The 16,512-nt window shown below is 38.1% G+C and overlaps 1 protein-coding gene across 2 annotated transcripts in view; it reads right to left on the bottom strand.

Moving 5' to 3' along the window:
• Positions 1–2,178: 2,178 nt before the first annotated feature.
• B4GALT6 (beta-1,4-galactosyltransferase 6) overlaps positions 2,179–16,512 on the bottom strand; it is a gene marked incomplete at its 3' end in the record, with an annotated part of 32,794 nt that continues 18,460 nt past the window's right edge. For both annotated transcript variants that reach the window (XM_082015370.1, XM_082015371.1), the window contains 6 exons: positions 9,088–9,212; positions 8,425–8,541; positions 6,825–7,012; positions 4,570–4,692; positions 3,587–3,688; positions 2,179–2,326 (listed from right to left, as the gene is read on the bottom strand). In XM_082015370.1, coding sequence (XP_081871496.1) covers positions 2,179–2,326; positions 3,587–3,688; positions 4,570–4,692; positions 6,825–7,012; positions 8,425–8,541; positions 9,088–9,212 — 803 coding nt within the window. The remainder of the gene's footprint in view (positions 2,327–3,586; positions 3,689–4,569; positions 4,693–6,824; positions 7,013–8,424; positions 8,542–9,087; positions 9,213–16,512) is intronic.

The raw sequence follows: 16,512 nt of genomic DNA, 5'->3' as shown, positions 1-16,512 counted from the left end.
TGTTATGAAATAAGACTAATTTTATTTTGAAGGTATAATTGTTCATACAGTCTATTAAGTATCTCCCCTTTATCTATATGCTTCTGAATACACTCAGTTATAGAAAAACATATCAGGAAGTGATCGAACCACTTCAGCATGCTTTCCAAGGGTGTTCTGTTCACTTTATGCTCACTTTTCATTATTTTCATTGCATTGCATCATTCCTAAAGCAAATTACTGGTAGATTTTAAGGTAATTCCAATATGGTTTAAAATATACCTGACAACTGTTCTCAACTATGTAAATTAAATCATTACATTTCTACTAAATATTTGCGATGACTACAACTAAACTCATATCTTTACCGAAGATTGGCTAAGGGCAAAATTTGCTGCTGGGACATCAAAGAAATAAAAGGTGTTTACAGCAAACAAGCTCAAATATACAAAGCGCCACACCATCTGCGGCAGCAATTCAGGAAACCAACACACAGTAATGAGCTGAAGTCAGTATTCTTTGTCAACACTCTTACAGAACACTCTATGGATAAACAATCCTTATTACATACTGCTCTCCGGGGAGCAGAAGTCAGTCTTTGGTTCCTAAAGAGCTGGGTAACTGCGACAAAAAAACCAGTTCAGTAGATCTTGGTCAGTATCTTTTCATTAACACAGAAAAGAAATGATCCGCTCCTTTTCCTTAGTATTAACAACGGATGTAAAAAAATATTAGGAAAAGATAATAATGCTTAGCAGTGGGATACTTTTAGGTAGCATAACATTACAAGCAAACAGAAAATAACAAGAAAGGTATTTCATTACAAAGCCAAGGAAAGAGGCTAGTTACTCATACATCTAACACCACAAAAATAGAGAAATAGACGGGACCAATCCTTAGTGGGACTGCGCAACCTCAATCTCATTGGAAGTCATCGACTTGAGGATACTTAGTGCATCACAGAAGCACTCAGCACTCTACCAGAATAGGCCCTTCAATAGCTATATTGATTAATGTATTACGAGTGGAATTTTAAAAAGCACTTGGGATTGGCCTCCTTTCAGTTCCGCTTATGCCATCATCATTGGAACAGTTTGACCAACACCATGGTTCTGAAAATCCCACACTGCCAACATTAGAACTATTAAGAACTACGTTTTATTATTTTCCTTAAACCCTAACTTTAGTATTCTCCCAATGAAGACACATTTTTGGCTCTTCTGGTTTTGGAGGAATAAAAGTGCTGTTTACTAGGCTTTAAAAAAAAAAAAAAAAAGTATGCCAAAATACTGTATGCACCCAGACACATTGTTTTAGGCATTAAAATCCCTGACATTGACACTAGTGGCACACTTGGAAACAGTTAGAGTTCCTGTAGATCATAATACCCAACAACCGCAAGATTTTCCATAATACACATGCAATATGCATATAAAAAGTACTTAGATGGCAGGCAGGGCATCATACAATTTTGCTGGCAATAAATAAAATTAAAAGCTTTCTTTCTAGCAAGTTCATATACAAAATTGATTTTTCTACATAGATATGCAGGAGGCCTAGAGCTCAAAACTAGTATAACAGTTTACAGTCATAGCTGGCCAACAATTAATATTTCCTTCATTTCACATAAGGTATAACCTTTTTTTTAAGCATACTTACATTTTACACGTGTTCTTTCATGCTAATAAAAACATTCGTATAGAATTCAAATGAGAACACACTCAAACACATACTGAAGAGTAAAATATTGAGCAATTTAAAAGCAATGTACACACATTAATTTACATCACATATTTACAAAACACATTTTAAAAAGAAACAAAAGCATTCAGTTAAATACAGGGGCGGTCTAGTATAAAAAAAATTCCTGGAAGAAGAGGCCTTTGTCCCTACTTCCAGAGAAGCTACTAGTCTGTTTTCTGCAGTTTATTTAGCTGAGTGGTTAAGATAGAGAATATGAAGAATGAAGGCTTGAACAGTAGTCTCATGCTGTAAACATCTGAGTGGTAGCTGCTGGCTTTTCTTTCTGAACAAAATGCATGATACATACAATCACTTCTCATCCCAAATATGCATCATCAAATGGTCAAGAATCTCGAATTCTAAGCTGCTGTTTGTTGGTTTTGTTTTACAGTGTCTATTAGTAGCTTCCAGTGTTAACAGTTTATTCTGGTAGGGCAGCTTGTCATTCTGCTTCCATCAATAGTCTCTAACAGGAGCAAGTTCTGGTACGAGATTAACAGTTATGTTTTTATACAATCTACTGACAAGTATTTTAGGAGTATATATTAAATTGTTCAACCCATCAATATACTGACGTTCTCTGGAATACCTCAGAAGTTTATATCTGCAGAGGGAGTTGGAAGAAGAAAACATAAGAAAGATTTGCAAGAAACAATTTGATTGATGTTAGACATGATACTGTAACAGTCATTTCATGTTGAAATACGCTTTAAGTTCTGAAACTACCTCTCAGCCCTTTGAAATTACCAAATTACCTATCCAAGCTTTAAAAGCAAGCCACTTTCTGCTTTTTAATACAATTATGTTCACATATACAAGTTAACATTAAGACCAAATAACAAAGAAGGCATTTCATAGGTATACTTTCTATGGTCCCAAACTAAACTGTTTTTTTAAAAAAATGCAATTTCTTTGCGTTCTTTTGCTATAAAACCCAACTATGGAGCTCAGAGAAGATTTAGGAACCTTCGCTGTTAAACATTACACATTTAAATGTCTGAATTGGTTTTCATTTCATTCTTGAGACTCCTACATTTGCAAACATCTACATTTGAGGCAATTAAAAAAACAGATCCTCTCCCCCAGATTACTGATATATACATTTTAATTTCATAGCACATATTTACTCACGTCTACTGTATGTGTCTATTTCAAAATTACGAATAAAGCAGAAAATAAAGATGTTGCCAGAGATAGCCATTGATAACAGAATTGAGCAGTATTTCTAATTCTCTAAAAACATACACCATAAACCCTTTATTTTGCATTTCACATTCTAATTTTTAAGTGCAGCTCATATGCTGCATTCTGGTTGCTATGCCAATCTAGGGCAGCCAGAACCTACCGGCCTGTTAAACTGTTTTGCATCTTTCCAGCAAAAGAAAGGAACCCCAAAGGAAAAAGTTTATGTCAATGTAAGCAGGAAATGAGAAGACCTGTATCTTAGAAAAAAATGAAATATGATGGAAAAAACCAATCCTGGAGTAGTTTTACAGTCTGTTTTCACACAGGAGTCATTTCCCCTAGCTGTACTGCTTCCTTTTGCAAAATATCCAAATTAACCAACTAATAGACCCCTACTAGCTCTATGCCCAAACTATTTAAGGAACAATAACGTTCTGCATCAAAGATTATGATAATAATATCTTCTGACACACAAACTCGGTCTCTCTCATGGTTCAATAAGAAATGTCTGAACACCAAACATAACGTGTTTAAGAAAATACAAAGTTTAGCACTAAAGAGGGAATCACACTGATACACACTGACTGCTTATTTGTATGCATGGAAGACTTGTATGTGTGTAAAAAGAAGTTTTTACAGCTTTAGCTCTAGTATTTGAACAGTTCTTTGTTTTCCTTACCGTCCTAAAAACTGGACTTCACCTCTGTGATGATGAGGAATGGATTTGTACTTCCCTAAATCTCCCTCTGGTCTTGTTACGTTGTATCCAGCATAGTGAACCCTTCAGTATAACACATAAACATTTGTATGAAGAGTATTAAAAACATGTTTTTTACAAGTTACAGCAAAAGTAAAAAATACGCATCAAAGCTTTTAAAGCTAAATCTTCGCAATTCACTGACGTTCTCTCCCTAAAAAATCCAAAACACTCCCAACCCAACAATGAAAAAAGCTGGCAGAACCAATAAAGTGTGAAATAATAATAATTCCCTATTTAGTATTTCCTGCTTTGTCCTTAAAGCAGAACAGCATAAAAATATGAAAACAGTAAGGAAGAAGCATAAAAACATATAAATTCTTCCTTTTAAATGCATCTCTGTATATAACTCATGGAGACACTTTGTTTAGACAGTTCAACTGGAACATTTTACACTTGTTTACTCTGAGCAGTTAGTAATACAGTAAGCATTGTTGTCCACTGTCGAATTTGTGACTACCAATATAGTCCCAAATAAACCTCGCTCTCAAACACTGCTCCTAATATATGACAAACTCATGCTTACTCAAGATGTCTGTGGGATGGTATTCCATAATGCCAGCATCAAGAGAGATGTAAATTAAAATCAAAAAGCAATACACAGAAGACTAGAAGGAATGAGATCAAATATGCTTAATACCTGTTGTTATATCTGTTATTTGTTACAAGACCTATGTCTTGAAAGCCAACTAACTGTCCCCAGGTCAAGAAAAAAAGAACATCAATACTTATCCCTTCAAATGGTATGTTCTGATATTTCTCAAATGAACTCTTTAAAAGTGTTAGAATTTGCTCATTTAAAACGAATTTTAAAAAGGTAACAACTGACAGTAAAAAACACCCAATTGCTCTCAAAGTGTGGATAACACAGAACAATAAGCAAGACGTAAGCACTGAACACCCACCTGTTCCAAAGATCATCATCTTCTCCACCCCATCCCCAAAAAGCATTTGGAAACCCATTGATCTTCTTGAATTGTTCCACTGTCAGGCCACTTACACCACCGAAGAACTCATTGTATGGAAGACTTGAACAAAAGACAAATTCTGTATTATTAACTGAACTTAGATAGGTTGCCCTCTCTTTGGACAATACCTTTCCCAAAAACAAGAAACCCAAACTAACCACACAAACAGATGCTCAATGTATTCACTAAGGGAAACTGGTTCAAAAACTGGTTCACAGATCCAGTGAGTATTAAGTAGCATCTACAGAAGTTGAACAAAATGCTTGCAGTAGTGCCTGATTTGCATAAAAGTTACTCTTAAACTGTAGCTCAAATTAGAATCACCACAGGAAACAAAGTCTACCATGTATTTCAGATGGCTGATTTAGACCCATAGCTGAAGTGTTATGTGAAGCCCTCCAACTACTGTACTTTGACACTTATTCAACTGAAAAAAACCCTCTCCATCAACTGAAAAAATGACAAATCAGTAATGCATCAATTCAGTAATTCTAATTCATAACTATATTCTACAGAACTCTTAAAACTTGCCAGGAACAGTTCATCACTACACCACCACCACCACCACTAATGACTTCCATCTTTAACCCAGAAGCTGCTACAGTAGTGTCTTCCTCTTTCAGAAACAGCACACAACTTTATAAAATAAAAGTATTTGAACAAATTTCTCAGGAGATGTTTCCAAATCTGGAATCTTCAGGGAGTCAGGACTATTTACAAAGATGATTTACCATTCCTTAGGACACAACTGCCACACTGAAGGACAAATAACTCCAGAATACAAGGGGAAAGAAAAAGAAATACAGAGTCATGAAATTTCTGGTCTCTGTGGAAACACAGGATTCAATGAAATCTTAACAGCTTTTGGGGAAGGTTGTTAGTATATATCCCTTTCAACACTGAACTGAAATAACAGGTGTTCGAAACCTCCCCAAAAAAACAACCACCACCACCCTCAAAACAACCAAAAGAAACCCACCACCAATCAAAAATCAGCCAACTGAACAAAAACAAAACCAACTGGGGTATGACAGTTAATGGAACTGTTTGAGGTTTTTATTCATACGTATGTACATATGGGTAGTGCACATGCACTCTTCTGTATATATACAAAGCAACCTGATCTAGTTGAAGATGTCCCTGCTCGTTGCAGGACTAGATGACCTTTAAAGGTCACTTCCAACCCAAACTATTCTATGATTCCATTATTCTATGTATTTATTTTTACATTTTAGAAGTATGTATTTATATATACGCATTTATCTATTTCATGAACATTTACTTTGTAAATATTTATCTGTACGGGTCTGTATTGGGACCAATATTGTTTAGTATCTTAACTTATGACATAGACAGTAGGATCGAATGCACCTGCAGCAAGTTTGCAGACGACAAACTGAGTGGTGCAGCTGACAACACCCAAGGGACGCAATGCCATCCAGAGGGACCTGGAACAGGTTGGCAAGAGAGATGGTAGATGCCACATCCCTGGAAACATTCACAGTCAGGTTGCATGGGGCTCTCAGCAACCTGATCTAGTTGCAGATGTCCCTGCTCATTGCAGAGGGGTTGGACTAGATGACCTTTAAAAGGTCCCTTCCAACCCAAACCTTTCTATGGTTAAGGTAAAACAGCAGATGGCAAGGGGGTAACAAAACTGCAGGACCCACTACGTACATCAAATGTCAATAGAGACAGACATACAAGATATGAAATGCTCTAGCAGTAAGAAAATCTTCTGTTTAAAAAGCAGGACAAAGCAGAAATAAATTGTACGTTCACAAGAAAATTAAGTATGACAGTTTTCCTGTGTTATTTTGCTGCAGATTATCTGCTTGTTTTTGTTAATAGCCACTGCAAAGCCTTATGTAGCTAGAAAAGATTTCTAATAAGCAAGAGAAGTTTTCCCCCCTTGGCACAGGTAGCCATTTTTTTTTTTTTAAAGATCAACCTCACTGCAACAAGTTCAACACTGAAAATTATAAATAATATCTTCAAATTAACAACAGATCGAATGTAGACATTAAACGTAAATCTTCCTTTTAATAACTAGATATTCGTTTATGTAAATAGTATGGTAGGAAGCTGTTTCATTGGTTTCACCTACTCTATGTACCGTCACAAAATTCACACACACTTTAAGAATGTTTCTGGCTCTTTAAAAAACAACATGAATAAAGCTAATTACTTACATGTACATATATTTGTCCAGCTTTGCTGCAAAATGACGTGGCATTTCTCCACATCCATAATAATTTCGGTCATTTTCAGGTAAGTGATCCACATCATGAAATATTATGCAGTCCCAGACAGCATCCTTCATAGCCTCCTTGAAACCAACATTAAAGAGCATTGCACGATTAAAAGGTTGTGTACCTGTCTTCAAGCAGAAAACAAACGACACATTGTAAGAATCAAGGAGGAGACAAAATGTCAATACTATGAGAAATACATCCTCTACCACACACAAAAAAAGAATTGACAAAGATGCCTGTTAATTCCTCTAGACCTAGTAGCACCAACTACATCAACTGTATTTCGTGATTGAAGTAGTCTAGATGTTCTCCCTTCTTACACAAAACTGAACAGCACTAGCAATTTATAGCACTAGTAACTCCTTGGATTAATACAGCACCACATTATGAGTTAAAGAAATACCGATACAAACTAAGAAAGAAACATTACATTTTGTTTCTTGTTAAAAGTCGGATAGGTTAGGAATAGAATAGGAACAGACCAGGCCATTTCAGTTGGAAGGGATCTACAACAATCATCTATTCCAACTGCCTGACCAGTTCAGGGCTGGCCAAGTTCAAGGATGTTTATGAAGGGCATTGTCCAAATGCCTCTTAAACACTGACAGGCTTGGGGCATAAATCACCTCTCCAAGGAAGCCTGTTCCAGTGTTTGACCACCCTCTTGGTAAAGAAATGCTTCCTGATGTCCAGTCCAACCCTCCCCTGGCGCAGCTTTGAACCATTCCCACACGTCCTGTCACTGGATACCAGGGAGAAGAGATCAGCACCTCCCTTTCCACTTCCCCTCCTCAGGAAGCTGTAGAGAGCAATGAGGTTGCCCAGCACCCTCATTTTCTCCAAACTAGACCAGCTCAAAGTCCTTAGCTGCTCCTCATAGAACATTCCTGCCAGCCCTTCCATCAGCTTTGTTGCCCTCCTCTGGACACGTTCAAGGACTTTCACATCCTTCTTGAATTGTGCGGCCCAGAACTGTGCCGGGTATTACTCTGTCCTAGGTGCATAATCCTACATTCCAACTCGTTAAATTTCATTCCATTAATCATAGCCCAATGCTCCAATCTATCTAGATCCCTCTGCAAGGCCTCTTGTCCTTCAAGGGAGACAACAGCACCTCCCAGTTTGGCATCATCAGCAACTTGCTTATGGTGCATTCAACTCCTGCATCCAGATCGTTGACAAATATACTGAACAGAAGTGGCCCTGAATTGAGCCCTGAGGAAAACCACTGGTGGTCGGTCACCAGCCAGACGCAGCCCTATCTTTTTGTCCCTGAAAACTCAGAAAGACAGTAGATACAAAGAGGCCATGTTACCACCTATAAAATATCAGCCCATATTTGAAGAAAAGCAACATGTATCTGGCCGCTGCTTAAGCAGGGGGATGAAGCTGAACTTCACTTTTTCATTCAAAGGACTAGAACAGCAGAGTAACAATTTTTTAGTTCTGGATTCAGCCAAATCTTGGTAAGAGTATCAAATCCCCTTTAGTAAGGATTCACTTACTGAAGAGTCACTTCTCAAGTAAACGCTGTTACCTGTTCAACAACATAGAAGGCAAATTCCAGCCGCTGCTTCTGCAACATAGGTATCAGATGACGGAAAAAAATTGGAAGATGTTCATGGCGATTCCGAAAAGGAATAAGGATCGCCACCTACAAGAAATCATACATATACATATACTAAGCCATTATATTAGCATCTTTCAGGTTTAGTGTTTCAATACAGATCAAGTTGCCCATGGCTTACATGGGCTTTTCACCTTTTACATTTAAATTGGCTCAGTGTTTTATGCTTTCATTCCCACTAGGAAAGCAAGTTGGAATTTTGCTCAAACAATTAAAAAAAGAAAAAAACTCTGAGTAAAATATAGATAAGATTTTTCTTTTACGTTCATTTGCTTCTAGTCCTACTTTAAGCAACATACACATAGAACAAGTCTCCATCCATACAGTAAAATGTTTTGTAACAACAGTTAATGAACCTTTAGAAGTTTTTGACAATCCATTTCAAGTTCTTCTTCAAGCTTTAGTCTCTTCTTGAGCACAGATAGCACAATACATACAACGCACTACATATTATATAAAATACAGAGCAGCAAAAGACTAAGTGCTCGCAATGGTAAACTATTCTTATACACTCCCATGAAAAAGAAAAAAAAAAAGGAAAAAAAACCCAAAAACAGAAAACCAGCACCTCACCTTCCACCGTGGCTTACAGTCTTTCGGTTTCCAGTGTCCTCCTGGTTTAATGTCTAAATCTTTTGAAAACAGTTGCAGAATTTCGTCAAAACTAATCTCACTCATATTGACATCGATAAGGCCTCCTAAGTGGAGGAAAAGAATTTTATTTATTAAGACACCAGATCTAACACTACAATGTGTATCACAGACAAATAGCATCGGACATTTGTAGTTACACTACCTACAGATAAAAAAGAAACAACTTGTACTATCCTTTTAATAGTCAGTTTTTACAGCATGCATTTCACTATTTCCCCAAGATAAACATTCCTTCAATAAATCCTATAAGCAAAATACTCATTTCAGAGGGGACAGAACAAGCAAAGTAATTGGAATTCTCTGTCTATTCCAGTAAATTAGAGTTGCCCTTCACTTCAAGTACCACTGTTAACAATTCCACATCATCTGTGCTACTGAACTGACACTCAAATTCTGGGTGTCTTCCTATCTGCACTTCCACAAAAAGACAAAATGCAACATCACTACACTCAAAACTTCCTCCATTTAAATTCTAGATAGTTACACACATTTCACATACAGCCTTCATCCACTAATTCACCACTGTCTGCAGCAAAACAATTTACAGCAAGCGGACGTATTTGAGAATAACCACTGATAGAGCTAACTAGCCCAATGGGAAAAGCATTTACAAATGCCTACTGACGAGAGTGGAATTCACTAAGATATCGAATAAAGACCACCATATGGTAGAAAAACAATCAGGTTACTACTTATTATGAGAAAGTGTTTACATTTAGTCAATAGCTACATAAAAATCTTGCAATAACTATCTGGGAGACACCATAGTCTACTTATTTTTGGCTAAAAATCTAAGTCTTTTGGTGAGGGTTGGAATTTTAAAGTCAACAAAAGAAATCACACCCATTTTCTCCCCTGTGCCCATACCCAAGACATCCAATTTGTGTCCAAAAGATTGCTTCATGTTATAGCACTGAATTAACTAGCTAATCTCAATCTTTTGGAAAGACTGAAATTTTGGGAGCGTACTAGGAATAACTAGTGTTTGCAAAAGAAGACAGAAGATACTGCAAGAGCTATTTTAGTTTTGGACATGACTAAATGTAGAACTACTTGTAAATGTAGATGGTAACTTGAAAAAAAAGCAAAATTATAGGAAAAAAGGATCAGGAACATCTCAATAAGCAGAAGATCCTTTAAGAGTGTGTAAACAATCTCATATTTATTTATTTACTTCAGAAGAAAAAGGAAACCTCACAGTTGCTGAAAAAAGACTGTATAAATATACACCAGAACAAGCTAATCCTACAACACTTTAAATAAAAATAAAAATAAAAAAATAAAAAAGTTTGGATGATCATTATAGTTGTCTCTGAAACTCTTCAATAACCTGAAAAAGAAATCCTACAAGAAGTAGAAACAGAGGCAAACAACAAAGGACCACTATACAGAGTATAAGCATGTACAAATTAAAGTAAAACAAAACAAAAAAAAATCACTAGATCAATTTCAACTACCAAGAGACAGAGAAGCAACAAGAACCTTTCAGTTTATTTATAGAACCTAATAGGAAAATAAAGATAAATAAAGGTCAACTACTACACCAGAAAAGGAAGCAAACAGCACATGGTGCGAAGGACTCAGGTGTCTTAATCTCCTGAGAAAAGTTTACATGTGATCAGATGCTTCCAGAGTTTAAATAATTTCAAAAATTTTTTTTTTAAAAAGGAGGAATGATAAAACAGTATTTATGTAAGGCAGGTGCTTTGAACTTGATGGGACATGATGAAATTCCCTCCAGACTGTTTAAATAATAGCTACAGTAAATTCTGAATTACTGGTACTATCAAAAGGACACAGGAGAAGGGCAAATAGAAATCGGCAGTATTTCCCTGTCATTGGTGGGGGGCAGGAGAAGGCACCCCAGCAAATATCTGGTCTTAGTATTCACCTCTTCCATTACTGTCTAGCATGCTGCAATAAGACATGTTTTTACAACCTGCAAAAAGAAAAAGAAAGCTAAGGAAGCAGAAAGCATTTTGAAGAACAGAATCAGAAACCAAAATAATCTCAACAAATCAGACACATGCTGAAACCAATAGAGTAAAATTAATAAAAAAAAAAAGTATCGACTGTTACTGAAGCAGAAATGAAGAATACATACACAAAACAGGAAATACCAGGCTGTGCTGCAGTACACAGAAACTTGTTTTAACCACTATAACCACTCTCATATGAGACAATAAACTGCAATGGAATTGCACAAGTGGGGCAAATACAATTTGGGATTACATGAACTGCTGTTACATGAAATACGGAGAAGGTAATTACTAGTTTGTTTTGTAACCAGGGTTTCAGCCAGTTATGAAGCTTCCAAAGGAAACCAACTTAGAGAAAGTGATGACTGGTGACATCAGGATTGGAGGCAGCTTGGGCTGCAGTGATCATGCACTGGTGGATTTCGCAGTCCTGAGGGATATGGGGCAGGTGAAGAGTAAAGTCAGGACCCTGAATTTTAGGAAAGCAAAATTCCAGCTCTTCAGGGAGTTAGTCAGTAGGACCCCCTGAGAAACTGCCCTCAGGGACAAGGGAGCAGAAAAGAGGTGGCAGATCTTTCAGGATGTCTTCCATAGAGCAAAAGAGCAGTGGAAACAGGGACAGGTATCCTGGGAAGAGTACATGGACACTGCCCGGTTGTGTAGGGTTGAGGGCCAGGAAGGTCAAGGCATGGCTGGAGCTGAACTTGGAAAGGGTCACAAATAATAACAATAATAAGGACTTCTATAGGTGTGTCAGCCAGAAAAGGAGGAGCAAAGAAAGTGCACCCCCCTTGATGAGCAAGGCTGGAAGACAGGCAACAGCAGATGAGAAGGCTGAGGTACTGAACGATTTCTCTGCCTCAGTCTTCACTGCCAGTGTCTCTTCCCACACCTCTTGAGGGGATGGTCTGCAAGATGGGAACTGGAGGAGCAAAGTCCCTCCCACCCTAAGAGAAGATCAGGTTCATGACCGCCTGAGGAACCCAAACATGCACAAGTCTATGGGACCTGATGAGACTCCTGAGGGAACTGGCTCATGTAGTTGCCAAAACACTCTCCATGATACTTGAAAACTCCTGGCAGTCAGGTGAAGATCCTGGAGACTGGAAAAAGAGTAACGTTGCTCCCATTTTTAACAAAGCTAGCAAGGAGGACCCTGACAACTACCAACCCATCAGTCTCACCTCTCTCTGTGGCTGGCAAGATCATGGAACAGATCCTCCTAAAAGCTATGCTAAGGCACATGGAGGACATGGAGGTGATTCAAGACAGTCAGCATGGCCTTACCAAGGGCAAGGCCTGCCTGACCAACCTAGTGGCCTTCTGTGATAGAGTGCCTACATCAGTGGACCAGGAGAAGAGCTGCCAATGTCATCTATCTGGGTTTCTGTAAGGTCTTTGACACAGCCCACCACAACATCCTTATCTCTACACTGGAGAGATATAGATTTGATGAGTGGACTGCTGAGTGCATGAAGAATTGGTTGGATGGTTGCACCCAAAGTGTAGTGGTCAACAGCTGAATGTCCAGATGGAGATCGGTGATGAGTGGTGTCCCTCAGGAGTCTGTACTGTTGACCAGTACTGTTCAATGATATAGACAGTGGGATCGAGTACACCCTCAGCAAGTTTGCAGATGACACCAAGCTGAGTGATATGGTTAACACACCTGAGGGACAGGATTCCATCCAGAAGGACCTGGACAAGCTCAACAAACGAGCCCATGTGAACCTCAGAAGGTTCAACAAGGCCAAGCGTAGGGTCTCGCACCTGGGTCAGGGCAACCCTTAGGATCAATACAGGTTGGGGGATGAAGGGATTGAGAGCAGCCCTGCCGAGAAGGACTTGGGGGTACTGGTGGATGAAAAGCTGGACATGACCTGGCAACGTGCGCTCGCAGCCCAGAAGGCCAACCACATCCTGGGCTGCAGCAAAAGAAGCACGGCCAGCAGGTCGACAGAGGTGATTCTGCCCCTCCAGTCTGCTCTGCTGAGACCCCAGCTCTGGAGCCCTCAGCACAGGAGAGACATGGACCTGCTGGAGAGGGTCCAGAGGAGGGCCACCAAAATGATCAGAGGGATGGAACCCATCTCCTATGAAGAAAGGCTGAGAATTGGGGTTGTTCAGCTTGGAAAAGAGAAGGCTCTGGGGAGACCTTACTGCAGCCTTCCAGTACTTAAAGGGGGCTTATAAGAAAGATGGGGAGAAACTTTTTAGCAGGGCCTGTTGTGATAGGACAAGGGGTAATCATTTGAAAGTAAAAGAGGGTAGATTTCAACTAGATACAAGGAAGACATTTTTCACCATGAGGCTGGTGAAACACTGGCACAGGTTGCCAGAGAGGTGGTAGATGCCCCATCTCTGGAAACATTCCAGGTCAGGTTGGACGGGCCTCTGAGCAACCTGATCTAGTTGCAGATGTCCCTGCTCACTGCAGGGGTGTTGGACTAGATGAACTTTAAAGGTCCCTTCCAACCCAAACTATTCTATGATTCTATGACAAAAGCTTTAGAAACTATGTAGTTTAGAAAGACTGAAAGTACTGGTTTATCTACAAAGGAGAAGACTGACAAAAACCTAAGTCTTTTCCAAGACATAATATTTTGGTGTATAGATGGTAATCAACTTTTTTTGAAGCATCAAGAAGGGCAAGGGGAAATCTGACTAACTTGCAGGAAGGGGTAAAAAGGAAAAAAAAAAAGAAAAGAAAAAAGTGTTTTATTTCATTTAACTGAAAAAACTGATCTGCTTTCCATTTACCTCTCAAGTCAGGATTAAAATTATACTGATCAAAGACTCTTTTGTATGGCTTATATCTTGAAGTAGAGGTGTCTTGCTTACGAATTAGCCCAGCAGTGCTCAACCAGTGGGTTATAATCTGAGAGACTGAGTCCCGCACAAAAGGTACTAACAGGTTCTATTTTAAGGGCATATGTACTTGGGGCAAAACATGATTTTACCACACTCCTTCCATGATAGAGATTTGGCAAGTTAATGTAAATAAGAGTAGGTGACTTCTATAATAACCTTAGACTATTAAGCAGGTCAAAATATACTTCATTCAACAAGCTTTATTCCCTGGCTCAGGACCCCCTACAGCATTTCACTGCATTAAATAATCTTCAGAGAAGTTCTATTTAGATTACAATTAAATACAGAGTGATTAAAAAGGCATACATGAAAACCAAAGGGTGAGACATACATCTCTTTGCTGAACACTAACTTATCCAGTGATTTATTTTCTATTAAAATTATGGTTTCTCTATTAAATTAAGCAGAATGGAGTAAGTACAGAGATTACTAACAAAAAAGATGGAAAAGAGAGCAGCAATAAGGAGACCTATAGACAAATTCTGGTAGAATTACATATAGCCACTGAGGTTGATAGCAAGGATGGCAGAGTAGAACACATCCCTACTCTGGCAATTCGAAATACGTGTCCGTGCAAATCAATCTGCATCAATGACATAAGATAACATGCTGTAAGTAGGCTGACCTACTAAGGTACCTTAGTACCTTCTAACTCGCCTCATCCTTCCCTCATCTAGATTAGGCTAATAAAATCCACTATTTATCTTTGAAGAAAAATGATCAGCAATTCAGTTTGGCTATCAGCAACATTGTTTGGTATGATATGGATCTGAACTGCTACATTAAACACCTAATTACTTGCTCACACTGAATGACAGCCCACAGCTTAAGTCAAGTGTCAGCCTAAAAGAAAAAAGAGTTTAGAATTCTGGAAGGCATCACAAATATCTTTAGAAACTATTTCATATGTTCGCTCTTACAAATCAGTAGTTTACTTGTTTGATTTTAAATATAGCAAGTAAAATAAACACGATAGCACAACACAAACTGCCAGATACTAATGAACAGTCACTTCTAGTAACACATTTACACTTATTTACAGGTAGTTGTTGATTCTTCCTTGCTAGCTGGTACATTCTGACACCAAATGAGATATTTCAATTTAACTAATTAGCTTACATATCTATACTAATGCTACTATTAGTTCTTCACTCAAAAATACTAAGTTTGTCTACAAAACATTTACTGGAACTGAATTAATTCCATGGATTGCTGACTCAATTTCCAATTTCTTCCAAATGCAGAGCACAAAAAACTAAGAATCATCCCTTGCTTCCGACAGCAACTCTGATAATGTAACAACAATTCCTAAAATAGAGAAAAAAGCTGAAAACTCAATAGCAGTTTCTAAGAAGGAACTCTGTTTTAGCCAAGGGACTGCAGTTTTATAAAGGTTAAATAGAAGAACTGTCTCAAACAGCAAACCATCAGTCTAGATAAAGCAGTCACCACCAGGAATGATTTGCCTCTTTCTTTTTAGTATTCAAAACTGGTCTCCTACCTAACACTTCTTGGCCTTTAAGGATTGCTTTCTCTACAAGCTGCAAGAGAGCAAACAGTGCCCAGAATTCTGTCTGAATCTGAAGAATAGCAAATTTTCAGGAAAGTGGAATTCACATTAATATTTACAGTTCTTGACAAGAATTTTTAAGTATATTCCCAAAGTTATATTTTGTCTACAGAAAGAAGATAAAGTCACGCCAACAGCCTTTCAGACACATTATTAATCAGGTTAAGGACAGTGAATTACAGCAAGACACTCTTCCAATTTCAGTTTGTGTAACTGCTTTAATTGTGCAATATCTGCTTATAAGACCTTCTACATGTACTGAAATACTGCTACTTAAGACATCTGTGATATTACAGGTTTTTTAAAAACCCAGCAAACCAAAACAGCAATGGTGCCAAAGTGCTCCAGCCAGTTTCTTATTTCTGCATGACATTTCTCTGCAACTAAACACTTTCAAGCAAAATAATTAGAAGTTTAGATTCTAGGCTTAAAGACAAATAAAGTTAGGGCTACCTAATCAAGTTCTACTTAATAGCTTGGGATCATAAACATCCACGTTTGAAAGCTTAATTTTAAAATTTCCTGAGGATGACAACTTTTCATTTGTTATAGAAGTACTACTTCCTCATTGTGACAGGGCTTTAGCACCTTCTTACCTCCATCAATTCTCACCTCACTACACCATCTTGTTCAGTTTCATATATATCGAGGTAACTGTGATTAGCTGATGAAGATTTGAGTTTCTGACTCATGAATCTTCCTTCCTAATCATAGAATCTTTGGGTTGGAAGGGACCTTCAAGGTCATCTGGTTCAACCCCCCTGCAATGAGCAGGGATATCTTCAACTAGATCAGGTTGCTCAGAGCCCCGTCCAAGGCATATCATTTCCAAAAAGGAAATTTTTAACCATTCCTCAAAATACGCAACTCTGAATGGGTACTTATTACAAAGTTAGAGTATTCATACATATTAATAAAAACATT

The sequence above is a fragment of the Phaethon aethereus genome (assembly GCF_964289735.1).
Source record: "Phaethon aethereus genome assembly, chromosome: 2".
Taxonomy (NCBI): domain Eukaryota; kingdom Metazoa; phylum Chordata; class Aves; order Phaethontiformes; family Phaethontidae; genus Phaethon; species Phaethon aethereus.
Note: the sequence above shows the minus strand (reverse complement) of the source record. Positions and strands in the feature narration are given on the sequence as shown.